A 27026-nucleotide genomic window follows, 5' to 3' on the forward strand; every position below is an offset into this window, starting at 1 on the left:
ATGAAGGGCAAACTTCTCCAGGGTGCGATTCCAGGCTGTGTCACAGCTGTGATTAGGAATCCCATAGGGCGGTGCACAATTGGCCTAACGTCGTTAGGGTTTGGCCGGGGTAGGCCGCCATTGTAAATAAGAATTTGTTCTTAACTGACTGGCCTAGTTAAAATAAAAACAGCTCTGGTGGATATTCCTGCAGTCAGCATGCTAATTGCATGCTCCCTGATAACTTGAGACATCTGTGGTATTGTGTGACTACAACTGCACATTTTATTGTCACCAGCACAACGTACACCTATGTAAGGGTCGTGCTGTTTGATCAACTTCTTGTTATGCCACACCTGTCAGGTGGATGGATTATCCTGTCGAGGAGAAATGCTCCCTAACAAGCAGTGGTGTAAAGTACTTAAGTAAAAATACTTTAAAGTACTACTTAAGTTGTTTTTTGGGGTATCTGTACTTTACTTTACTATTAATATTTTTGACAACTTTTACTACATTCCTAAAGAAAATTATGTACTTTTTACTCTATAAATTTCCCTGACACCCAAAAGTACTTGTTACATTTTGAATGCTTAGCAGGACAGGAAAATGGTCTAATTCACACTTATCAAGAGAACATCCCTGGTCATCACTACTGCCTCTGATCTGGCGAATTCACAAAGCACATGCTTCATTTAAAAATGATGTCAGAGTTGGAATGTGCCTGCCCCTGGCTATCCGTAAATAAATAGAAACTAGAAAATGTGGCTGTCTGCTTAGTATAATGAATTCGAAATGATTTATACTTGTACTTTTGATACTTAAGTACATTTGAGCAGTTCCATTTACTTTTGATACTTAAGTACATTTAAAACCAAATACTTTTAGACTTTTACTCAAGTAGTATTTTACTGGGTGACTTACTTTTACTTGAGTCATTTTCTATTAAGGTATCTCTTTACTTGTTCTCAAGTATGACAATTGGGTACTTTTTCCACCACTGCTAATGAGGATGTAAACACATTTCTGCAGAACATGTTTGAGAAATAAGCTTTTTGTGCGTATGGAACATTTCTAGGGTCTTTTTATTTCAGCTCATGAAACATGGGACCAATACTACATGTTGCATGTCATATTTTTGTTCAGTGTATTATAGTTAGTTCACAGTTGGTTTTGGTATTTTAACCTGCGTGAACTCCTCTCGTGGGATAGACAATTATCATCCGTAGACGCATGCGCAGAGCCGGTTTGGTCAGCATGTTGGAGCCTACTGATGAAAATATCTATTTACTGGGGGACTTAAGTTGACATGCATTGCTTGCAGTATGTGTTGGAAACATAAGGAACTTATCTTTCTTATCAGTGAGAAAAATAATTAAAAGGTTCAATTATTACATACCAGTGTTGGAATGATTGCTGGAGCTACGATGCAGTTTTCAAAGCACTACTGATCCAACACAATGTACGGATGCTCGTTTCAAAGTAACGTTATCAATGACGTCCGAAGCTTCGTTTGATCATGTGGTTTTTCAAACAGTTTTGCATAATACGAGATCCCACCCAAGGGACCAGGGTTCCGGTCTAGAAGCACGTTTTCGAATGCTCCTACTGTTCCGCTTCGGTACTGCAGTTTAACTGATGCCCGGCCTAGAAATACAATTTCCATAGACCGCCACATAGGGAAGTCATATTTAAAATTCCTATAAGACAATAGTCATAACCCTTGTGCACAAAACATCCTTTGAATTAGTCAAATTGTCGCAGAGGCAGACATCACTCACAGCCGAAGATACTAACATTGTACATCAATACAATGTCTGCCATATTTTTGGATGACATCATCACTGCTCAAATCAAATTTTATTTGTCACATACACATGGTTAGCAGATGTTAATGCGAGTGTCGCGAAATGCTTGTGCTTCTAGTTCCGACAATGCAGTAATAACCAACAAGTAATCTAGCTAACAATTCCAAAACTACTACCTTATAGACACAGTGTAAGGGGATAAAGAATATGTACATAAAGATATATGAATGAGTGATGGTACAGAGCAGCATAGGCAAGATACAGTAGATGGTATTGAGTGCAGTATATACATATGAGATGAGTATGTAAACAAAGTGGCATAGTTTAAAGTGGCTAGTGATACATGTATTACATAAGGATGCAGTCGATGATATAGAGTACAGTATGTACGTATGCATATGAGATGAATAATGTAGGGTAAGTAACATTATATAAGGTAGCATTGTTTAAAGTGGCTAGTGATATATTTTACATTTCCCATCAATTCCCATTATTAAAGTGGCTGGAGTTGAGTCAGTGTGTTGGCAGCAGCCACTCAATGTTAGTGGTGGCTGTTTAACAGTCTGATGGCCTTGAGATAGAAGCTGTTTTTCAGTCTCTCGGTCCCAGCTTTGATGCACCTGTACTGACCTCGCCTTCTGGATGATAGCGGGGTGAACAGGCAGTGGCTCGGGTGGTTGTTGTCCTTGATGATCTTTATGGCCTTCCTGTGACATCCGGTGGTGTAGGTGTACTGGAGGGCAGGTAGTTTGCCCCGGTGATGCGTTGTGCAGACCTCACTACCCTCTGGAGAGCCTTATGGTTGTGGGCGGAGCAGTTGCCGTACCAGGCGGTGATACAGCCCGACAGGATGCTCTCGATTGTGCATCTGTAGAAGTTTGTGAGTGCTTTTGGTGACAAGCCACATTTCTTCAGCCTCCTGAGGTTGAAGAGGCGCTGCTGCGCCTTCTTCACGATGCTGTCTGTGTGGGTGGACCAATTCAGTTTGTCTGTGATGTGTACGCCGAGGAACTTAAAACTTACTACCCTCTCCACTACTGTTCCATTGATGTGGATAGGGGGGTGTTCCCTCTGCTGTTTCCTGAAGTCCACAATCATCTCCTTAGTTTTGTTGACTTTGAGTGTGAGGTTATTTTCCTGACACCACACTCCGAGGGCCCTCACCTCCTCCCTGTAGGCCGTCTCGTCGTTGTTGGTAATCAAGCCTACCACTGTTGTGTCGTCGGCAAACTTGATGATTGAGTTGGAGGCGTGCGTGGCCACGCAGTCGTGGGTGAACAGGGAGTACAGGAGAGGGCTCAGAACGCACCCTTGTGGGGCCCCAGTGTTGAGGATCAGCGGGGTGGAGATGTTGTTGCCTACCCTCACCACCTGGGGGCGGCCCGTCAGGAAGTCCAGTACCCAGTTGCACAGGGCGGGGTCGAGACCCAGGGTCTCGAGCTTGATGACGAGCTTGGAGGGCACTATGGTGTTAAATGCCGAGCTGTAGTCGATGAACAGCATTCTCACATGGGTATTCCTCTTGTCCAGATGGGTTAGGGCAGTGTGGTTGAGATTGCATCTGTCTGTGGACCTATTTGGGCGGTAAGCAAATTGGAGTGGGTCTAGGGTGTCAGGTAGGGTGGAGGTGATATGGTCCTTGACTAGTCTCTCAAAGCACTTCATGATGACGGAAGTGAGTGCTACGGGGCGGTAGTCGTTTAGCTCAGTTACCTTCGCTTTCTTGGGAACAGGAACAATGGTGGCCCTCTTGAAGCATGTGGGAACAATAGACTGGGATAGAGATTGATTGAATATGTCCATAAACACACCAGCCAGCTGGTCTGCGCATGCTCTGAGGGCGCGGCTGGGGATGCCGTCTGGGCCTGCAGCCTTGCGAGGGTTGACACGTTTGTGCTCACTCTGCTCGCTATGTGCTAGTGTGGATGTGATGTTGGTCCTTATAAACCGTATGCAACCCAGATATACAGTAGACAGTCCAGATTACTCTGCGTCCGACCGTTGTTTTCAGTCTCTAGTTCTTATTATACCTAAGTGGATCAATCAAATGTACTGAATAAAAATGTAACGCAATGTGCAACAATTTCAATGATTTTTCTGAGTTACAGTTCATATAAGGAAGTCATTCAATTGAAATAAATGAATTGGGCCTTAATCAATGGATTTCACATGACTAGGGAGGGGCGCAGCCAAGGGTCGGCCTGTGAGGGCATAGGCCCACCCACTGGGGAGCTTGCAGGTGAAGAAGCCGGATGTGGAGGTCCTGGGCTGGAGTGGTTACATGTTGTTAGGCCGGTTGGACGTACTGCTAAATTCTCCAAAATTTACGTTGCAGGTGGCTTATGGTAGAGAAATGAACATTAAATTATGGCAACAGCGCTGGTCGACATTCCTTCAGTCAGCATGCCAATTGCACGCTCCCTAAACTTGAGAGATCTGCGGCGTTGTGTGACAAAACGTCACATTTTAGAGTTGCCTTTTATTGTCCCCAGCACAAGGTGCACCTGTGTAATGATCATGTGGTTTACTAAGGTTCTTCATATGCCACACCTGTCAGGTGGATGGATTATTTTGGCAAAGGATAAAATGCTCACTAACAGGGATGTAAACAAATTTGTTCACATAAAGCTTTTTGTGAGTATGGAACATTTCTGGGATCTATTTCAGCTCAAACATGGGACCAGCACTTTACATGTTGCGTTTTATATTTTTGTTCAGTGTGTTTTATAAATCCTTTTTTACATTAGCCCATGTCACAAAGTGCTTATACAGAAACCCAGCCTAAAACCCCAATGAGTAAGCAATGCAGATGTAGAAGTATGGTGGCTAAGAAAAACTCCCTAGAAAGGTGGGAACACAGGACAAAACCTAGAAGAACCAGTCTGAGGGGTATCCAGTCCTCTTCTGGCTGTGCCGGTGGAGATTATAAGAGTACATGGCCATTAAGTTGAGATCCTTCATCAAGATGTTCAGATGTTCATAGATGACCAGCAGAGTCAAATAATAATCACAGTGGTTAACAGGTCAGCACCTCAGGAGTAAATGTAATTTGGCTTTTCATAGCCGAACATTGAGGTCGGGCCAGCAGGTGTGGGAGAGATGGTTGAAAAAACAGGACTGGGATAAGGTAGCAGGTCCGCTGAACAGGTCAGGATTCCATAGTCGTAGGAAGAACAGCAGAAACTGGATCAGCAGCTCGACCAGGTGGACTGGGAACAAGACACCCAGGAGTTGTCAGACCAGGTAGTCCTGAAGCATGGTCCTAGGGCTCAGGTCCTCCAGGAGAGGAGAGAGATGGGAGCATGAGAAGGAGCATACTTAAGATCACACAGGACACCAGATAAGACAGGGGAAATGCACCAGATGAGATCTCCACCACCACACGAACCTGAGGCGGCGTAAGACCGGACAGGAAGATAATATCAGTGACACAACCCACTCAAGTAGAGTATAGAGAAAAAAAACCTGGCAAGTCATGATGCACCCCTCCTAGGGATGGCATGGGAGAGCACTACCAAGCCAGTGACTCAGCACACGTGGCATTTCGACTACTTTGAAAAAATACTTTATTCGGAGTTGTGCCTGTTTTTTGTGCCATTTTTTTAGCATTGCCATTGACAGCATCCAACATTTTTTAAAGTAGCCAACTGGGTGGGGATGACTACTTTAAAATGGTGATAGCATCAATGATAACACAAAAGCAATATGGTGGCTGCCTATTGGAAAATAGCTTTTTCCTGCTTCTCAGCTCATTCTCATCAGTGTAGATGAGGGAAAGGAGACTAGGAGGAAGCCTGATGTGCACCCGTAGTTATAATATCTGATCAGGACCCCTTGGGCTTGTTCAGGTAATAGAAACATGCACAGCATTGCAGATGGAAATTTAAACTGCTGGAGCAGCCCCTGGAGGAGACGTCTCACCCCCGCCCCATGAGGTTGTTTCACCTAGCTATTTTAAGATTTGTCGCTCTGATTAAGAGTGTATGCTAGATTACAAAAATTAAGTCAATATTTTAAGTTTAGACTTGGTAGAGTGATCTATAGCCTTGTCAGTGAACATTTTAGAGGATTTCTTCAAAACTTTACTTCTGGGGTGCTTTGTCTTGCATCCAGACTGCCTGACACTTTGACTTAACTGCAATCGATATTCATCTTTGGTGCTGGAGAGTTTGAACTTGGTCTGAATGCTAATGTGTGACAAGGCAAACCGAGTAGTTATCTTTTAACTTCACATCTTAAGACAGTCATATCAGGATAGTATCACAATATCAAATAGGTACAGCATATGCTAGGTGTGTTCACATGTGTTTTGAAATGGCCAGTTTGTTGTTTTGATAGACCATGCCATCTGTGTCAAAATGCCGATTTCTTAGTTGACTTTGAAAACCACTGATTTTGAGTTTAAGTCTGTATGTCGTATGTCTGGGGATAACATGGCATGGACTGCAGTGAATTGTGATGTACTCAATGATGCCCCAACTTGTTTGTCAGTTTTCACTTCCAAATCAGTTGCAATATGGCTTTAACAAAACAGATATTGCCACTGACACCTAGACTAGTTGCCTCAGTTTCCTGAAGTTCTCATCCTGGTCGTCTGCCAAATTCAGAGACTAAAATGGCAGGCTGTCAAAATAAGTTTCAGGCATGTTGAGGTGGGAGAGACCATATAAAAGACTAATCTCTTCACAATATTGTTGTCGCTTATCTCTGTTTTCACCTTACCCCTAAAAAGTACTTGGCGAAATCAGGCTTTGATGGATTTCGGTTTGAAATGTGCTGCTTATGCTATTTCTGTCTTCAAATAGGCTATTGCCTGAAAAATGGGTTGCACTTGGAACAAACTTGTAAGCAGCTGGGGGTTGGTGCCCTTGCATTTGATGTGCTCGTTTGTGGAAATATAGCCTAGCCTGCAATCTACAAACTACAGCGTTCAAGGGGAATTTACCAGCGGGATTACTTTGTAATTGGTGGTTTGTCGCTATTTTTCTTCTGTGCGCTATTATCAGCTTTTAATCATGATTATTCTCTTCTGCATTTTGTCTATGTTCGTATCTATATATCACAAGTTCTCCTTTTGCCTTTGTTTAGTGCAATCTTAATCTCATCTAGACCTATTGTGTGACTCATTGGGGTTCTATTGACTTTCACGGCTCTGCATAACGTCACAGTGTTTGACTTGCAAAGCTTTTTTCCTCTGAGGACATATGAAACTGGTGTCCGTCTCTCTGCCTTTGACTGATTACTAGGCTAAGAGGGTACAGGCCAAGTTCACATTACTTTTGTGTGTTATTTACAGAAATTAGAATATTCAGACCCCTTGAATTCTTCCACATTTTTACTCTAAAATTGTTTAAATCGTTTTTTCCACCTCAACAATCTACACACAATACACAATGAAATTGGAAGTTTACATACACCTTAGTCAATTACATTTAAACTCAGTTTTTCGCAATTCCTGACATTTAATCCTAGTCAAAATTCCATATCAGTTAAGATCACCACTTTATTTTAAGAATGTGAAATGTCAGAATAATAGTAGAGAATTTATTTATTTCAGCTTTTATTTTTTTCAGCACATTCCCAGTGGGTCAGAAGTTTACATACACTCAATTAGTATTTGGTATCATTGCCTTTAAATTGTTTAACTTGTGTCAAACGTTTTGGGTAGCCTTCCACAAGCTTCCCACAATAAGTTGGGTGAATTTTGGCCCATTCCTCCTGACAGAGCTGGTGTAACTGAGTCAGGTTTGTAGGCCTCCTTGCTCGCACACACTTTTTCAGTTCTGCCCACAAATCTTCTATAAGATTGAGGTCAGAGCTTTGTGATGGAAACTCCAATACCTTGACTTTGTTGTCCTTAAGCCATTTTGCCACAACTTTGGAAGTATGCTTGGGGTCATTGTCCATTTGGAAGACCCATTTGCGACCAATCTTTAACTTCCTGACTGATGTCTTGAGATGTTGCTTCAATATATCCACATAATTTACCTCATGATGCCATCTATTTTGTGAAGTGCACAAGTCCCTCCTGCAGTTAAGCACCTCCACAATATGATGCTGCCACCCCAATGCTTCACGGTGGGGTTGGTGTTCTTCGGCTCGCAAGCCTCCCCCTTTTTCCGCCAAACATAATGATGGTCATTATGGCCAAACAGTTCTATTTTTGTTTCATCAGACCAGAGGACATTTCTCCAAAACGTACGATATTTGTCCCCATGTGCAGTTGCAAATCGTAGTCTGGCTTTTTTATGTAGGTTTTGGAGCAGTGGCTTCTTCCTTGCCGAGCGGCCTTTCAGGTTATGTCGCTATAGGACTCGTTTTACTGTGGATATAGATACTTTTGTACTGGTTTCCTTCAGCATCTTCACAAGGTCCTTTGCTGTTGTTCTGGGATTGATTTGCACTTTTCGCACCAAAGTACGTTTATCTCTAGGAGACAGAACACGTCTCCTTCCTGAGTCTCTAATTATGTCAATTAGCCTATCAGAAGCTTCTAAAGCCATGACATCATTTTCTGGAATTTTCCAAGCTATTTAAAGGCACAGTCAGCTTAGTGTATGTAAACTTCTGACCCACTGGAATTGTGATACAGTGAAATAATGTCTGTAAACAATTGTTGGGAAATTTACTTCTTTCATGCACAAAGTAGATGTCCTAACCGACTTGCCAAACTATAGTTTGTTAACAAGAAATTTGTGGAGTGTTTGGAAAAACAAGTTCTAATGACTCCAACCTGAGTGCATGTAAACTTCCGACTTGTATGTTTGTATGTATGTAATAATGACAATTACAACAATACTGAGTGAACAATGAACACTTTTCTTTTTAAATAAATATAATGCCTAAATAAAATCTATTTGGTCTCAAATAAATAATGAAACATGCTCAATTGGGTTTAAATAATGCAAAAACACAGTGTTGGAGAAGAAAGTAAAAGTGCAATATGTGCCATGTAAAAAAGTTAACGTTTAAATTCCTTGCTCACAACATATGAAAGCTGGTGGTTTAATATTCCCAGTGAAGAAGTTTTAGGTTGTCATATATGAATTATGATACGTTGACTATTTCTCTATACCATTTTTATTTCATATATCTTTGACTATTGGATGTTCTAATAGGCACTTTAGTATTGCCTAATCCAGCCTAATCTCAGGAGTTGATAGACTTGAAGTCATAAACAGTGCTGTGAATCAAGCATTGCTAAGAGCTGCTGGCAAACTCAGTAAAGTTTGAATGAATGCTTACGAGCCTGCTGCTGCCTACCACCGTTCAGTCAGACTGCTCTATCAAATATCAAATCATAGGCTTAATTATAATATAATTAACACAGAAATACGAGCCTTTGACCATTAATATGGTCAAATCCGAAAACTATCATTAAGAAAACGTATATTATTTTATCGAATGGGTGGCATCCATAAGTCTAAATATTGCTGTTACATTGCACAACCTTCAATGTTTTGTCATAATTATGTAAAATTCTGGCAAATTAGTTGGCAACTAGCCAGGCGGCCCAAACTGTTGCATATACCCTGACTCTGTGTGCAATGAACGCAAGAGAAGTGACACAATTTCCCAAGTTAATATTGCTTGCTAACATTAATTTATTTGAACTAAATATGCAGGTTTAAAAACAAAAATACTTCTGTGTATTGATTTTAAGAAAGGCGTTGATGTTTATGGTTAGGTATATTCGTGCAATGATTGTGCTTTTTTCGCTAATGCGCTTTTGTTAAATCATCCCGTTTGGCGAAGTAGGCTGTGATTCAATGATAAATTAACAGGCACCACATTGATTACATGCAACGCAGGACAATCTAGTTAAACTAGTAATATCATCAACCATGTGTAGTTAACTAGTGATTGTGAAGATTAATTGTTTTTTAATGCTAGCTAGCAACTTACCTTGGCTCCTTGCTGCACTCGCGTAATAGGTGGTCAGCCTGCCACGCAGTTTCCCCATGGAATGCAATGTAATCGGCTTCCAAAAAATGCCAATTACCGATTGTTATGAATCGGCCATGCCGATTAATCTGTCGACCTCTAATTCAGACCCTTTTAATCAGTCCTTTATTGAAGCACCTTTGGCAGCGATTACAGCCTCGAGTCTTCTTTGGAATGACGCTACAAGCTTGGCACACCTGTATTTCAGGAGTTTTTCTCATTCTTCTCTGCAGATCCTCTCAAACTCTGCCAGGTTGGAAGGGGAGCATTGCTGCACAGCTATTTTCAGGTCTCTCCAGAGATGTTAGAATGGGTTCAAGTCCGGGCTCTGACTGGGCCACTCAAGGACATTGAGACTTGTCCTGAAGCCACTCCTGCGTTGTCTTGGCTGTGTGCTCAGGGTTGTTGTCCTGTTGGAAGGAGAGCCTTCGCCCCCGTCTGAAGTCCTGAGCACTCTGGAGCAGGTTTTCATCAAGGATCTCTGTACTTTGCTCCGTTCATCTTTGCCTCAATCCTGATTTGTCTCCCAGTCCCTTCCGCTGAAAATCATCCCCACAGCATGATGCTGCCACCAAAATGCTACACCATAGGGATGGTGCCAGGTTTCCTCCAGATGTGACGCTTGGCATTCAGGCCAAAGAGTTTCATCTTGGTCAGCCTAGAGCATCTTGTTTCTCATGGTCTGAGAGTCTTTATTTGCGTTTTGGCAAACTCCAAGCGGGCTGTCGTGTCTTTTACTGAGAAGTGGCTTCTGTCTGGCCACCCTACCATAAAGGCTGCAGAGAGGGTTGTCCTTCTGGAAGGTTTTCCCATCTCCACAGAGGAACTCCAGATCTCCGTCAGAGTGACCATCGGGTTCTTGGTAACCTCCCTGACCAAGGCCCTTCTCCCCCGATTGCTCAGTTTGGCCAGGCGGGCAGCTCTAAGAGGAGTCTTGGTGGTTCCAAACTTCTTCCATTTAAGAATGATGGAGGCCACTGTGTTCTTGGATCTTCAATGCTGCAGAAATGTTTTGGTTCCCTTCCCCAGATTTGTGCCTCGGCACAATCCTGTCTCGGAGCTCTATGGACAATTCCTTCGACCTCATTGCTTGGTTTTTGCTCTGACATGCTCTGTTAACTGTGGGACCTTTTTATATAGACTGGTGTGTGCCTTTCCATACCATGTCCATTTAAATTGAATTTACCACAGGTGGACTCCACTCAAGTTGTAGAAACATCTCGAGGATGATCAATAGAAACACAGGATGCACCTGAGCTCAATTTCTAGTCTCATAGCAGGGTGTGAATACATATATAAATAAGGTATTTCTGTTTTTATTTTTAATAAATTAGTTAACCTCGATAAACCTCCTTCGCTTTGTCATTATGGTGTATTGTGTGTCGATGGCTGAGGATTTTTTTTTAAATCAATGTTAGGTTAAGGCTATAACTTAACAAAATGTGGAAAAAGTCAAGGGGTCTAAATACTTTCTGAAGGCCCTGTATCTTCAAATGATGTGCCAATGTGGCTGTTCCATAGAGGTTATTGCTCCCCTTTTTAATCAGTGTTTGGCCAGAGAAAACACATTTAATTCCTAATTTGGTAAGGATTATCCAGCTTCAAGTATTTTAGCATGCTCATCAATGGTGGGTTGACTAGTAGTAGTTGCAGAAATAGCAATACGTATCACCTTCTAATAGTGTTTCAGCTGCCTAGCTCTAAAATAGAGAATATTGAGTAAAATATGATTTCGGAATGCACAATGCAGTTCTGTGAAATGTGTTGTCAGTTGTTGCCGTTATCTAGGTCAGTGCTTCAAGAGCCCTCTGCGCTTGGCCTTCTGATAACAGCAGTTCCCTCTCAAAATGAAATTGTTTTTCATTATTCATATTCCGGAGTTGTGGTGTATCCACAGTGGTACTTGAGAAGACTCCATGAGACCATAGGCTTACTGGTCAAATGCACATGAGGGGATACTTCAGGGGTACTCCGAGCAGAGCAATTTAAATTCATTTGGTGGTACAGTAACTGAAAAAGGTTGTGAACCACTGCATTAAAGCATGACACCGAATTTCCGCATACTACAAATGTATACTTAACTAAAATAAAAACGCAACATGTAAAGTGTTGGTCCCATGTTTCATGAGCTGAAATAAAAGATTCTAGACATTTACCATATGCACAAAAAGCTTATGTCGATCAAATTTGTGCATATGTGTTTACATCCCTGTTAGTGATCATTTCTCCATTGCCAAGATAATCCATCCACCTGACAGGTCTGGCATATCAAGAATGATTAAACAGCATGATCATTATACAGGTGCACCTTGTGCTGGGGACAATAAAAGACCACTCTAAAATGTGCAGTTTTTTTTCAAACAACACAATGCCTCAGATGTCTCAAGTTGAGAGAGCATGCAATTGGCATGCTGACTGCAGGAATGTCCACCAGAGCTGTTGACAGAGAATTGAATGTTAATTTCTCTACCATAAATCTCCTCCAACGTCGTTTTAGAGAAAATGGCAGTAAGTCAAACTGACCTTACAACCGCTGACCACATTTAACTAGGCCAGCCCAGGACCTTCACATCCAGCTTACTCACCTGCGGGATCGTCGGAGACCAGCCACCTGGACAGCTGATGAAACCGAGGAGTATTTCTGTCTGTAGTAAAAGCCCTTTTGTGGGGAAAAACACCTTTTGATTGGCTGGGCCTAGCCCCCTGCACAGTCATGTGAAATCCATAGATTTTGACCTAATTCATGTATTTCAATTGATTGATTTCCTTATGAACTGTAACTCAGTCATATCGTTGAAATTGTTGCATGTTGCTTTTCATTATTTTTAAGTATAATTCCCAAATTATACAAATTACACATTCACTGCCATTCCTAATTTATTTTCTATTATGTGGTAACATAATTCCACATCTTGCCTTGCATTTCACCGGCTGGTCAATGTGTGTTGGCGTTTGTGTATCTCAGGTTGAATACCATTCTAAGGCAGTTTGTCAGTTTCAGCACTCGTGCTATTTCTTTGGTCATTGCGCATAGCTTTTTTCCCAACCTGAAATTGGGGAGATGACCTTGATTTCTGACTTGTTCACAAATCGATTTGAACTGCTACATGATTCTTTAACAGTGGAGTCGCAAGTTAGATGAGTAGCACAACATTCACTGCTGAAATGTAGTGGCGGACGTGAGTGACATTTTATAGGCAAGGGGTAGAGTTTCATTCTTAAAACCTAAAGGGTATTTGTTGCCCCAAAGTTAGCCAACCAGCTTAATGCCATTTAACATTTTTTACAAAGCACCACAATTACTTTTCACTTCAACAACTGCAGCTACAATACAATTTATACAACCACAACTTCTTATTGGAAAAGTTTCTGCTACTTTGAAACACCAAAGCGCTCAGCTGTATCTTTTCGATTGTTTCTGCTCTTCATTTCTTCTTAATCTAACTGGTTACCCTCTGTTGCCCAAACTGAATTGTTTTTAGGTCTCCTCCACTCCTTTGAAGCTGTAACTTCTATTGAATGCGGGTCTCACCCAATATCACCTGGCTAAACCTTAAAATTCCCTACTTGTCTCTTGTCTACACCCATTGATCTCTGGGTTTTTACAGCTGTGGTATTTTCCAAGTGGGGATTACAGTCTACAGGCTTGCTATTTATGTGTTCTGCCTCCTTCCGTGGAGCAGAGCCAAGAGTTCAGCCCACTCTCCTCACTCCACTAACGACTGGTAATTTGGTAAATGCATTTGAAGGTGGAATGAAAAAGACCCCTCACTGTGGAGTGATGATGCCTCCAACTCCTTTTTATTAATTCTGTCACTTATCCGCCTGACCGTGTCTTGGCTGGGTTCCAAATGACCCCTGACCTCTGCTGGTGGGGGCTATGCAAAAATCAGTATAGAAAGACATGGTGGCTATAAGTCATACAGGCTACTGTGGTTCTATACTCTACACTGCTCTGGTAGTGGTATCAGATTAGATGTAGTGGAGAAAGTCCTCATCCCAAGGCCTATATTTTCATTCAGACACTTACTGATCCACATCACAAACGCCCTTCAGGAGACCAGGTGACTCTCGCAGGGAGATCGAATGCAAAGATTTGTTTAATTACTCGACTGCTACGAAATAGAAAACCAGGGTTTAGCCCAGGGGTATATCCTATCGATTTGGACTGTGTGGGATATTTTAATGAACCCAGCATGTTTGTAAATTAGTTGTTTAAAAGTGTCTTTGGTGGGTGAAGTTGATAGAAACCTGAGCAGAAAAGGCTAACTCTGTAGTCTCTGTTTCTCCTTACAGACGGGCGGATAGAGAGCGATCGAGACAGACCACGATGTCCAAGATCTCCAAGGCCGCTAAGGCCGTGAAGAAGGTGGACATGGGGGGTGTGATCCGGGCCATTGTGAGGTCAGGGCAGGCTGCCCCCGGACCACCTCTGGGTCCTGTCCTGGGACAGGTAAACTCCCTGTTTAGACTTCCCTTCCTGTCTCTCCTATTCTATTTTCTTCAAAACAAAAAGAGAAACATAGTGTCAAGTCCTTTACACGTCTCCTCTTGAATGTCTTCGAGTGTCAGGCTCTTGTGCGTCATTGGTTGGCAGTTGCGCTTAAAATATACTTGTAAGTTCCAGACAAAAATAAGTGGTGTTGGTGCCTTTTGAGAGCTGAACCATGTTGAATGATTTAGATTCCCTTCTGTTAAGTGTATCCCTCTCCCACACAGTGGGTTGAAGAGCCCAGGAAAATATGAAGAGCGTGGTAATGAGGTGAGATGGGTTGCGTCCAGGCAAAGCCCAGCTGTATGTCTGAAGGGACCCTCTTTTTAGAGTGGTTTGGTATGCCATTGTTGCGGCGCACCGTGCGAGTGTGTGTTTCTTTGCTGCCTTGCTCCATCAAGCTCTGAGTGTGTATGTGGTAGGCTAAATTGTAAATAAATGCCAGTCGGCAGCCGATCTGCTTTAGGCACCGGCCTTTTGGCCCTAATCCCTCTCTCCTTGTTTTTTCCCTTCCTCTCCTCTGTCTAACCACCCCTGACAGAGGGAGCACAAAGAGGTAGGTTGCCTGTCGTCCGCAGGGCATATTTAAACAAACGAGAGCAATAAAAGGGCGAACGGGAGACAAAAGGGAGAACCTGACGGCTTTGGTGGGGGAGAAGTAATTACAGTCCAGAGTGAAATTAGCACACCCCAATGGAGGCGAGTAAAGAGGGAGAGGAGGAGGAAAGAAGAGCGGCGCCACTATATCTTCGGAACCTCAGGAAAATGCTGAGGGTTGTACATGGGGCTTAACAGGTGTAACAAATCCAAGGAAGTAGTCATTTGCTGAAGCGGCGGCTGATGTAGTTCCTGCCGTTATATTTGAAATATGAGACAAGTTGCCCAACGGGGAGGGCTTCCACAATGTGTAGTGTTTGAAATGGAGAGTGAGTGAGAGATGAAAGAGCGCGAGACGGAGAAGCAGACTCCCAGCCTACTCTAGTTCACATCCCTGCCGATTCTCTCAGAACTACAGAGAAACTCCCTGGAGGAATGGCCTTACTGCGCGTGTGTGTGTCAGGGTTGGGCTCAATTCAGAATTTTGGAATTGACTTCTGATATGGAATGGGTTAGGTAGTATAGGTTTTAGGAGTATAAGTAGACACAACATACTACAAAAACAACATCCTACACTTCCACACCTCATCCCCAGGGGGCAGCAGCAACCAACCGGGTCAAGGGCTATGCTTTGCTAGGAACCCTTGATGAGCACGTTAGGTGCTGCCAATTAAGGTGATTGACTGTCAATGTCCCAGCTGGGAAATCTGTGAGGTTGATGGCCACTAGGCTTATTGTTTTGTTGTTGTTTTTTAGTTTGGGCATGCCTTTGATATGTGTTCCTTTTTATAACAGTTTGATCCACCATCTGAACAAATAATAATCTGCTTGGACTGGCTGACCAAGAGGTCAAGAGAGATGAGCTGGTGTCTCCTGGGTAAATGCATTCAATACCTGGTCACATACGCTTGTTTGTCACATTAATGGACACGTCGAGTCAGATTACTGAACCGTTAGGCAAGCCCAGAACCCCCTAGACTTATCGAGCACCGTGTTCACAGTTGGCTGTCTAATCGGTTTCGTAACACTCCCATTCAACTCCAGTTGAAATTCTAATTAGAATTGGCGAACCCGCAGGATGCAACATTTCGGTTTGAGTGACATGAAGTACAATTAAATTCAGTGCAATTCAAAGAAATGAATCTCAGTCATAGAACATGAGTTTAATTGAATCTGATGGGTCACACTTTCAGATAGTAAAGAATATCACTTTTCTCTGTAAACAATGTTCATGGACAGTTTTTGTACTTTTATTTTTTTACTTTAGTGCTTAGAATAGCCAATTTATGTTTCCACCAACCAATTTAATTTGTTTGGCTTCTTTTCTGAAGGCCTCGGGTGAACTTGAAGGTTAAACTAATGCATTCTGGGAAATGTCACTCACCCCCCATATTGAACAACATTTAAGGGATTAATGAAATATGCCTTTAGAATATTAGCATACATGTTTTGTTTTCCTCATTGATTCACTTTGAGAATGTTCGATTCTATTTTTTTTCATTCAAATTGCAATTCTGTATCCTGCTAACTAATTTAACTCTAATTCAAGAATTTAATTGGAACTTGAGGCATTCTCAATTCATTTCTGAATTGAGCCCAACCCTGGTGTGTTAGCGCATTCTGTAAATATGCCCTGTAAACCAAGTGTAAATATGCCCTGTAAACCAAGTATAAAGCTATCTAAGCTATTAACATTTAGACAAATGGGCCCCAATTTCAATTAATAATAGCATTAATGGTTAGAGCGGAGGCAGAATGGCTGGCTGAAGGATCACTGTATGCCTACCAGGACTGGTGCTACTGGTTAAATTGATAGCTTATGATAGCTTTTCCTCTCTGTCCTCATAGCACATTACGCTGCTGCACTGCCTGCCTCAGATGTGCAGAGAGTTGGACAGCTAGTATGTCCCCTAGCTGTGATTGATCGACCTATGATCCTGTTTTCTCCATTTGTGGTGACAGGCTGCCAATACCCTCCTACACATGGCCAATAAAGTGTCGGAGCCTGGAAGAATGAAAAACTTTATTTCAGTATGTAAGCTGTCCTGGAGGTGTCGCTGACAACAGCAGTGGAAGAGCTTTCACAGGAAACACACTGACAAACACCACGGGATTATGTCCCATATGACACCCATGTCTGTGTGGAACCAGTACTAATTGTAGCTCCTTGGAAAACAATGCAGTTCTTCGCTTTACATTTCTCACGCCGCCCCAGCCCTCTCTCAAATACTACAAGCGTCCGGGACCCAGGGGATGGATAAATCATCCCTTTAACCAAAGTGAGCTAATTGGATGAGTTACTGCTGTGATTGCCTGGGTTGGTTGCCTGTGGCTTTTAGTTTCTGTCTCAGTGTGAGGCCAACCGTCTTCTCTTCAGTGCTAAATGCTTCCCTGACCTGGGAGCTCTGATGAGCTTGACGGCTGATGCCGAGCTGTCTTTCTCTCTGGTCAGTTTCTAGAGTTCATGGGAGATGGAGGGGCCCATGGAGGTCTCTGTGGGATCCAGACTGACGTGGGACAGGGAGTAACCGTGGCTGTGGGAATGGGACGGTATGTGGTAGCGGGAGGGCGGCCCAGGGGTGGTTTTGCCTGTGGCTAGGTCCTCTGTCTGCTCTGAGCTCTGTGTTGCCAGGGTGGATTCCCCCCCTGCCTCTGCTCCGTCCCCAGCCCCCATCCCTCTGTCCCCACCCTGCTTGTGCCTCTCCCAGGCTGAGCTCAGCTTCACAGCCAGGGCCAGCAGGTTCTTCCCCAGGAACACTGTCGAGACCCGGGGGTCCCGGTACCACAGCATGCCCGTTCCCCTGAGGGCCAGTGTGAACACGTTGATGGTGACCAGGCTGAGCCAGGGGTACAGGGGCTCCTTACGTTCCCCCCTCTGTCCCGGCATGGCAGCGGCCCCCAGCTCTGTGAGGGCCACACAGGGCAGCAGCAGCAGCAGGGCGTAGCAGTAGAAGAAAACCAGGCCTTCGGCCCACAGGGGCACCCTCAGGTCAGTGGCCCCTGCGTGGGCTTCCCACAGCCCGGCCTGCAGGTCCAGAACGTCCAGCAGGTCCACCACCACCCAGAGCAGCCTCCCTCGCACCTCCTGCTTCCTTCGCATTGGCGTCATGTTGTCAGCCCCAGTCAGGATGAGGAACAGGGAGGGAAGGCAGATAGACAGCAGCAGGGTGAGTGTCTTCCTGGCCAAGGGGTCAGGTGGCCGACGTTCCGTCCGGTAGTTCTGGCAGACGAAGAATAGTTTGAGCTGGAGCAGGGACAGGAAGAGGAACCAGAGGGCGTTGGCGAAGCCGCGGCGGGGGGAGAGCGCCTCCGACACCACGCCCGCCGACACAAACCGCAGCGCCAGCAGGAAGCCCAGATCACCTAGCAGCACGGCGGCGCATGGCCACACGCTGGGCCCTGCCTTGCCGCGGGCTCCCAGCATGCTCTGCTCCAGCAGGTAGAGGTCGACCACTGCCATTGTGCTCACTGTGACCAGGGTTGATACGCACACCTGGGGCGTAGGCACCATGCCTGGGAGAGGAAACAGAAAGATGACAAGTCAAGACAAAATGTACTATATTCAGAAGAATGGCTTTAGACTATGTCCTCATTCACCAATGAGAATTTCACTTGCATGACAGACCATCTTTCTTCAAGATGCTTGCTTACCTAACAGTGATGCCAGTCATACTTTGCTTGTTGCTATGGATAAATATCATTTTAATGCCAATTCAGCGGTGAGCTTTTCCATCTTTCAGTCAGAGGCTGTTCTTCCCTGACCATGCATGCTGAGGAACTGTGTACATTTTCTCACTCCTCTGTAGATAAGTTATTTCAATGTGGCTCTTCAGCTATGTAAGTTTTAACCCTGCTCGGCACCTCAAAATTACCCAGGTTTTCTGCTGTGGCGTTTTGCTTGTGTGCCCTTACCTTATTCATTAATAATGAATTGTGTTGAAGTGCAGCCAGGCAGGCAGCTTGTCTACTTGTTTTCCTTGCTGTTTAGTCGGCCTCATTGTTGCTGCGTGCTGCAATCTTAGTCAGCGGAAAATTGCCTTCTCATTTGGGAGGAATATTAATAATGCTTCTCTTTAAGATTTGTTCTGAGGATGTTTTTTGACGGTAATTGCTTGCTTGTGTGTTCATGAACACGTGTTTGTCACCGTGCGTGTGTCCCTGCGTGCAGGCCATTCTAATGGGCTCATTTGCCCATTTATGGAATACCAATGTGTACATTCTTTTGCGCGAAGCCATATTTTAAGTGGACTGTATAAAACTCCAGTATTGATTTGGGAGTGAGAAATGATCACCGATTTTTGTACGGTGAAATGCCTCTCCTTGACGTATTGAGGCTAAAAGACACTAGCGTATGGTTCTCAGAGCAGACCCAGCCAGGAGCGCTGAGGAGAAGTGTTAGCCATCTGCCTACAGCACCACCAAGGGTGTCAACCACTCCACGGGATCAATGGCATTTTAATATGAAATCATTACCTTCTCCAGATATGCCATAATGGCAACACTTGAGTCTGATCGAGCGAAACGATTGCGGGCTCTGTGGCCAGCGAGGAACAGATGAACAGATCTGCCTTTTAATAACGTGCGCTAACGTGTGTTTCTGATTGACGACAGGCATCAATCTTTTCAATGCAGCACTCATCTGAGCCCTGTCATCCATGGCGCGAGAGAGACTGTCAGTGTCTGCAGGAGAGACTTGTGGGAGAGAGGGAATTGAAAGTAAGAGATTGATGCTCTTGGCTGTCCACATTCCTAATAAAGTATTACTACAACATAACAGTTCATAAATTAACTCAGCCTGGCAAGGAGGGGAGATGAGCGCAGGATGGAAGGTAAAGTGAGGAAGACGAAGTGGCAGACAGAATTTGGTGGGAAAAAAATACATGGTTTCTTACGCGAACTCTGAGATCCGAAGAAATGAAATGCATTACTACTTCTTTTGGAACAGATAAGTGAAAAATGGATGACTGAGGAAACAACCTAGACTGACTGATCCTCCGAGGGGCATGGTGAAGAAGAGGAGGAGCCCAGACGTCAGAATCACTCATATATGATTATCAGATGATGTTTTTTTTTGTTTCGCTGCAACCCACAACCTGATTTATCATTGCTGGAAGTGAATGGATTCTAGTGTATCAATTCGCTTCGAGAATATTGGAATTGGAAATGGTGCTTTAGCTGAACAACCCCCCCAACTGCCGTCAGAGGCGGGAGAAAGGTATCTGCCACCCCAGATGGTGTGTTTTTTTGCCTTTCTCATTCTCACCATGCCTCTTGGCGATTCCATATGCGTCTAAAATTGTACCCTGGAACCCCGGCGTTCCTCTGTCAGCCTGTGTTTGTGTTACGGCTTGACAACACACCCAATTGATTCTGTTCTGAGTGAGCGTGCCGGATGACGGCTATGTGTGTGTGTCCACTCTGCTCATCAATAATGACCAAATTCATCATCACTATGATTAGAAATGGATACTGTAGCTGATTCAGGCTTTTCCACTGCAACGGTAAGGAAAGGGCCTGGGAAGGTGGACAGGTAAATGATTTGATTGGGATTTCTCAGACCAAGGTGTGTAACAGGGCCAAATTAAAGGCTACTTTGTTGTGTGTATTGTGTGGTGGAGAAAGGAGTGTTTTCACCAATTACCAAGGGTAATCTGTTATGGCTTTCGAATTGCCTCCCTCACACACACACACACACGCATCATTTTGAAATCAGGCTCGCCTCCTTGTTTGTCACTTGTGTTTTTCTCTTTATATTGGAGGTCTACCAGGTGTGCTGGGCTGAAGGTAAAAGGAATATGAATTGCTCTAGACCTGTAATTCATCTATAAAAACATTCTGCCTGGAATGTTTGTCTTACTACAAACTAAATCAAATGCTTGCTTGTACCAGCAAGGGATGTGCGAGTGAGACTGAGAGGACTGCTTGTTAGAGAGAAAGAGGTGATTAGGTGTGTGCAATTAAACTGGATGAATGAATGGGGGTGAAATCTGTATAAGTCTAATGGAAAATCCCGTCTAATCCTGGTGACTGAGTTGCCCTTGAGCAGTAACATCTGATGTCTCAAGAAGCGTTTGTAAACCTGTGGGAACAGCTATTATAGGATTTTACACGTGTAGGGGGTGAATATGTGTTGGTGCATGTCCTCCAAATGTAATATTTATTTTCCATGATAATTTCAACAGATCTGTTTTAAATCTCCTCTCTATGGGGGATTTTGTCTTCCATTATGTTGATGCAGCCCCCAAAATTTAACCTAATCATCTAGTCTTATGCAAAAATGTGATGCACCACCTGTTACATAATGACCTTTTTTATTAGTAGATGCATACATAATTCAACTCTTTGAAAGTGGGGGATAGTTACCCAAAGCATGCGTTCTTGCTTTGCCTCTCCACCTGGCTTGATTGAGATCCACTTCGTCTATTAGTAGAAGTCGAATGGTCCCTGGATGAACATGAAGGTCCAAACTGATTCCTTACATCGATTGCTTTGTTTGTTATATGTCCAAAAATATTTGGAAAGGCTCCCTCTCTGCTATGATGGTCTTATCCTGTTAAACAGGGAAAAGTAATTGCCCTCTGTTGATCTTTGAGTTTGTCCAAATTAAGTTCACATTTAAGCAGTCAAGACTCTTTTCTTTCTTCTGAGTCGGTCAAATAAGCTTGTCATTTTGCTGAATTATTCCACGGTCACCGCGGCTGCAGAATTCTCCATCTCTCGGTATGTCCGTCCTGAATTTGACACCTCGGGTCTGGCAGCCGAAGATCCAGTGAATCACGAAGGAGCTGTGCGGGCTTATTGGCCGTGCTCTGAGCTGTCGAAGTCACTCAGAAGTGGAATACTGCTTGACGCGGAATCATTATCAGGAATAGACGACCCCCCCCTCACCAAAAAAAAAAAAATCCACATAAGGAAGTATCGGCTGTAAAGCAAACCTTGAGGACACGAGAGCCATGAATAAACTCACCAAGCCACTAGACTTTGATAGTGGTGTTCATTTGTAGGCAGGTTACGTGCTCTCAGCTCTCCCTCTCTTCCTCGCTCGTTCTCCCTGCTCAGCTCTCCCTCTCTTCCTCGCTCGTTCTCCCTGCTCAGCTCTCCTCTGCCACCTCCTCCTTTTTACCATCAGCTCAGCTGTATAACTTTAAGATCCAGACTGGAATGCATGAATATTTAGGAGCCCACGGTTATGTCCATCGGTTATGGGAATGATCATGATGCCACTTTGCTGAAATTATAACTAGCTTAATGGCTTTGTATTACATGGAAGTAGATTATGGCTTTGATTGCCCTGCCAGTAAAATATCAGATATACACAATGAACCCTTACTGAAATGTCACTCAGATATATGGAAGCAAGTAGAGCAAGAGATGCCTGTGGACACACTTCAAAACCATCCTGTCTTTTTGTTGTACTGTAAATTTTAGACGGGTCCCAGTCGGCTGCAGTATAGCCTAAGGGTTTCCGAATGGAAGGGTTTTAGTGTTGGAGAGATTGTTTTGATGGTCAAGGAGAGTACGTTTGCGTCACCTTGACATTGTGTTCCGTTAAGTGCATAGGCAAATCAATCTCCACCTTCTCAGGGTCACATCTAAATTCAAAGACTCTCATTTGTCCCCTCTACCTCTTATTCTCTCTGTTCTCCGTGTGTGCGGGTCATCTCCAAGTGAGAGCTTTAGTCAGACCAGTGAGAAAGGGGAAGGAGAGTCATATATTTCTTGTCACAATCAGCTACCCGCTCCACTGGCTTCCACAGAGATTTCCATTCCCTGGGTTCAATTTTAGGTTTTTCCTCTATCCTTCTACTCTCCCGTTCTCTCTCCTTATGCCCTCCAGTTCCATTCACTCTACCTCTCCTCTCTATCGTTCCTCCCTCACTCTCCCCCTTTTCCTTTGGTTCCCTGTGGGTGTGGTTGAAGGTCACCCGGCATTGGCTCTTTCAGTGTGGAGAGGCTGAGCAGGGTGGGAGGTGGGGACAGACAGACAGAGGGAGGGAGAGGGAAGGCAGCCTGTCCACAGCACTGTGCAGTCATCACTTCCCCTAGACATGAGTGGGGAAGGATGTGGGGTAAGAGACCGTCCAAGATTCCTAAGGACTGATTGGTACCAAGCTGATGTCCACCAGTGGCAGAGGCCAACCACCACCGGGCCAGAATAGAATGCTGTGTCTCTCTCTCTGCTTTCATGTTTCCTTTCTGCCACTCCTCTAACTACTGCATAATTTAGTTTAATGTGGCAATTGGAGTGCTTTCTAAATCAGTTATTTGAAATAAATTCATTAGGCCCTAATCTATGGACTTCACATGACTGGGCAGGGGCGCAGCCATGAGTGGGCCTGGGAGGGCATAGGCCCACCCACTTGGGAGCCATGCCCAGCCAATCAGAATTAGTTTTTCCCCACAAAAGGGCTTTATTACAGACAGAAATACTCCTCAGTCCTCAGAAATACTCCTGGTCTCCGACGATCCCGCAGGTGAATAAGCCGAATGTGGGGGTCCTGGGCTGGCCTGGTTACATGTGGTCTGCGGTTGTGAGGCCAGTTGGACATACTGCTAAAATCTCTATAATTATGTTGGAGGTGACTTATGATAGAGAAATTGACATTCAATTCTCTGGCACTAGATCTGGTGGACATTCCTGCAGTCAGCATGCCAATTGAACACTCCCGCAAAACTTGCCATCTGTGGCATTGTGTTGTGACAAAACTGCGCATTTTAGAGTGGCCATTTATTGTCCCCAGGACAAAGTGCACCTGTGTAATGATCATGCTGTTATATCAGCTTCTTGATATGCCACACCTGTCAGCTGGGTGGATTATCTTGGCAAAGGAGAAATGCTCAATAACAGGGATGTAAACAAATTTGTGCACATTGTTTGAGAGAGAAGCATTTTGTGTGTACAGAATATTTTTGGAATCTTTTATTTCAGATCATGAAACACGGGACCAGCACTTTACATGTTGTCAAAAAGAAAGGAGTACCAAGGCATTCTAAATATGATTAATAAAAATGTCTTTATTTGTATGGCATGTTCAATGGAAACAAAGATTTAAACTCCTTCTACTGTGCTGCTGCTTCTACTGCTGCTGCTACTGTACTACTACTAGTAGTAGCAGCATACTGCCACTTCACTCCAGTGAAACACTCAAGTCAATAGCCCTGTAATACAGTTCCTGGCTCTCCCACTCGCTCCTCCAGAGTTCCTGATGCGTCTTGTTGATGCCTCCAGTAGACCATTCCGCCTGCTGCTGCCGCTACACATGATTAATCATGAGGTGCACCACTGCCTCGCATGTGAGGAGAACGTAATGGAGTTGAGAAATGCCATGTTTTCTTTGCTATGATGTAATCACCTTTTTTCTTTTGTCCTGCCCTGCTGCTCATCTGATTCAGCAGATTCTCTGTAGTGTATAAACTGTCCAAGACCAGGCCAATATATACATCCTTCGAGGAGAGCGGTGTTGCTGGATGATGCTCACCCATTTCACTTGTTATGGAGATGAGCTCTTTGGGAGTTTGGCCAGCACTGTCCGTTGTCATCTTCCTTTGTCATTTGGAAAATGTGCTTGAAGTAGCCATTTCTATTTCAGTACGGTATTGTGTCAAGAGTTAGCTGTGACTCAGAGGACCTGTGCTGATATGTTTTTGTTGTCCTATTTTGCATACCATGAGACATCCATGTCTTCATCACTGGAAAAAGATTGTTGTTGAGTTTGTCATTTAAAAGCTTACAAACAGGGTTGTTTGATGGATGTCATAGAATTCAAATGTAACTTTAAAGTTGTACCACAAAGATGGTTGATGTGTTGACCATCAGAGAATGTTGACTTGAATGGAAATATTTGTTAGTAATTAAAGTAAACATTTTAAATTTCAATGGTGCACCAGCTAAATTGCAGTGGTCTGACTGAAGGGATTGGGCCATTCTAAAAATTCTGTTTCTATGATTGAAATACCACCCACCCTGTATTCAAGAACGTGTCTCAACCGAGGGCAGGCACAACATTAACACCTGATATGTTGTAGCTTAGACCATTTCACGTGAATATAAAAATGGACATTCATTTTTTATTTTTTTATTTTTACAACGCTTTTAAGTAATATCAAACTCAACCGTTTATTAATTTCCAATGATGAAGACATGGATGTCTCGTAGTAGGGTGAGATCTGCAAAATGGGTCAAATTCGAGTACCTTTATCTAAGTGTTTTGCCGTTCAGGTCTAAAAAGTCACTTTCTTGACACTTCTACCATTGGCAAACACGTATGGAATTAGTTTTTTAGGATCAATTTTTGTTGCAAAAGGGAAGCTGTCAAGTGATTGAATTCAAATGGATTTACCCATCAACGATTTGTTTCTGAAAGAGACACATTAATATGACATATTAGGACATTCGCTCTCCCTCTGATCGTCTTGTCAGGCTCAAATGAGGGTAGAGACACACCCATATATATGAGTATCTCCTGTGGCACGTCTGTCTTCTCCCCTTGGTCAAATGAACCTTTTTCATTCAAATATTGACGATGAACACTGTTCACACCGAACACGCAAACCTACCTCCCAGCCATCTCTTCTCCTGCTTTCTCTCTTTTCATCCTGTCCATATACACTCACAGCCACCCTGGCTCGCTCATGTCGGTGCTCGCTATATCTTGTTAAAAATAGTTAATGAAGCTGAAAGGCCAATCACATTTTAACTTGAGGTGTGACAGAAAGAGTGGAGAATAGGGTGTCAAATCAAATCTGATTTTAATCACATATGCCTAATTGCGCTCTTAATTGTTTATCATAACCCTCTGATCTGGAAATAAATTGGAGCAATTACTCACTGCTGTCGCTGTGGAGTTAGACTGCTGAAATACCGCCGTAGATTAGCAGTTAATCCTGACGCACAGACAGGATCTCAGAGAAACTCTTTGAAGGTGCGGGAGTTAAATACTCCTTCCACTAGATAATGTGTCGGCCCGCCTTGGGTGATGGGCTGCTGCCATTTTGCACTCTGGAGCCTAATCAGTCATGGTGCAGGAGGAGAGGATTTAGCTGGCTGCTCGTCTCTTACTGTGGGATGATTAGATGTTCAGATGGAGTGGAGCAGGGCCAGGGTTGGCTATTTGACCAGGGTGCAAATGCTCAGTGTCTCTTCCGCGGCCGTCAGTTGCTCTCCCTCTCTCTGCTATAAATGTCATGGGAAGTCAGGGAGCCAAGCGAACCTTGCTTTCATGGCATGCCAGACTCCACTGCCAGTTTAAAGAGCCTCATTACAATTACCAACACGGCTCAATCCCAATAATGACTTCAATTAGGCTATTAGAAAGTGCGGGGGCGAGAAGGATACTAGCTCACGCTGTCATCGTCAAACGCCCCACTGACTGGCCCCTCGTGTAATGTATTAATTAAAATGATTACCTGATATAGTTTACCTTGTGCCCACCTTCACTGTCTGCCATTTCATTGTCTGGTCAGTCAATTTGCCTTTAACTTTCCAGAAGTCTGTCTGCTCCAGAGTATTATATATATTTTTATTTAACTAGGCAAGTCATTTTAAGAACAAATTCTTATTTACACTGACCTCCTAGGAACAGAACAACTGATTTGTACCATGTCTGCTCGGGGATTCGATCTAGCAACCTTTCGGTTACTGGCCCAACGCTCTAAACACTACGCTATCTGCCTAGTGGTTAGAGCTTGTCCAATTTGGAGCTGAGATTCCCATCGGCTGGGGCATCGACCTTCTTGCCCGCTCCAGTAGCGCACTCTTTAGGAACTCAGGGCACGCCCGGCCAGCATGCATTTGGAGTCTGCTTGTGTGCTGCTTGCTTTAGCTACTGCTAAATATTTTCATAAAGAAACTGATCAAACGCACAGGTGCTAAATCAAGGTGACTTACAAAGATGAGAAGCAAGAGAGGGACTGGGGTGATAGTGTCCACAACTAAAGAATCATTGTCTGAAAAGACATCCCAAAAGCATGATGGTGTACTTACTAACGTGCACATGCTAAAAGAAAGGAATTAAGGTGGGTAGATAATTGTCATCGTAGCAAGGTATTTATAAACTAAAAAAAATTTTTTTTTTCGTTTCAACTAAATGTTTCATTCATTTTTGTTCTATTATCTATACAATAGGCCATAATTGATTTTGGCCCAATAGGCCTGGCATAGTCCCACGTTCAAGGAGCTTTCTGTTTTGATTGGGTTATTTTGCCTAAAC

General features: G+C 43.7%; 2 protein-coding genes across 2 annotated transcripts in view; one reads left to right on the forward strand and one right to left on the reverse strand.

Annotated features, from left to right (window-relative positions):
* Window positions 1-27026, forward strand: part of mrpl11 (mitochondrial ribosomal protein L11) — a 51784-nt gene that overhangs the window by 12612 nt on the left and 12146 nt on the right. The window contains exon 2 of the mRNA XM_024382863.2: window positions 14025-14181. Coding sequence (XP_024238631.1) covers window positions 14059-14181 — 123 coding nt within the window. The 5' untranslated portion in view covers window positions 14025-14058. The remainder of the gene's footprint in view (window positions 1-14024; window positions 14182-27026) is intronic.
* On the reverse strand, window positions 16827-21865 carry LOC112220900 (transmembrane protein 121-like). The gene is made up of 2 exons (XM_024382862.1): window positions 21181-21865; window positions 16827-18330 (listed from the first exon to the last, which is right to left on the reverse strand). Exon 2 carries the CDS (start codon window positions 18326-18328, stop codon window positions 17273-17275), a length of 1056 nt encoding a protein of 351 aa, XP_024238630.1. The 5' UTR covers window positions 18329-18330; window positions 21181-21865; the 3' UTR covers window positions 16827-17272.

The sequence above is a fragment of the Oncorhynchus tshawytscha genome, linkage group LG21 (assembly GCF_018296145.1).
Source record: "Oncorhynchus tshawytscha isolate Ot180627B linkage group LG21, Otsh_v2.0, whole genome shotgun sequence".
NCBI classification, from domain to species: domain Eukaryota; kingdom Metazoa; phylum Chordata; class Actinopteri; order Salmoniformes; family Salmonidae; genus Oncorhynchus; species Oncorhynchus tshawytscha.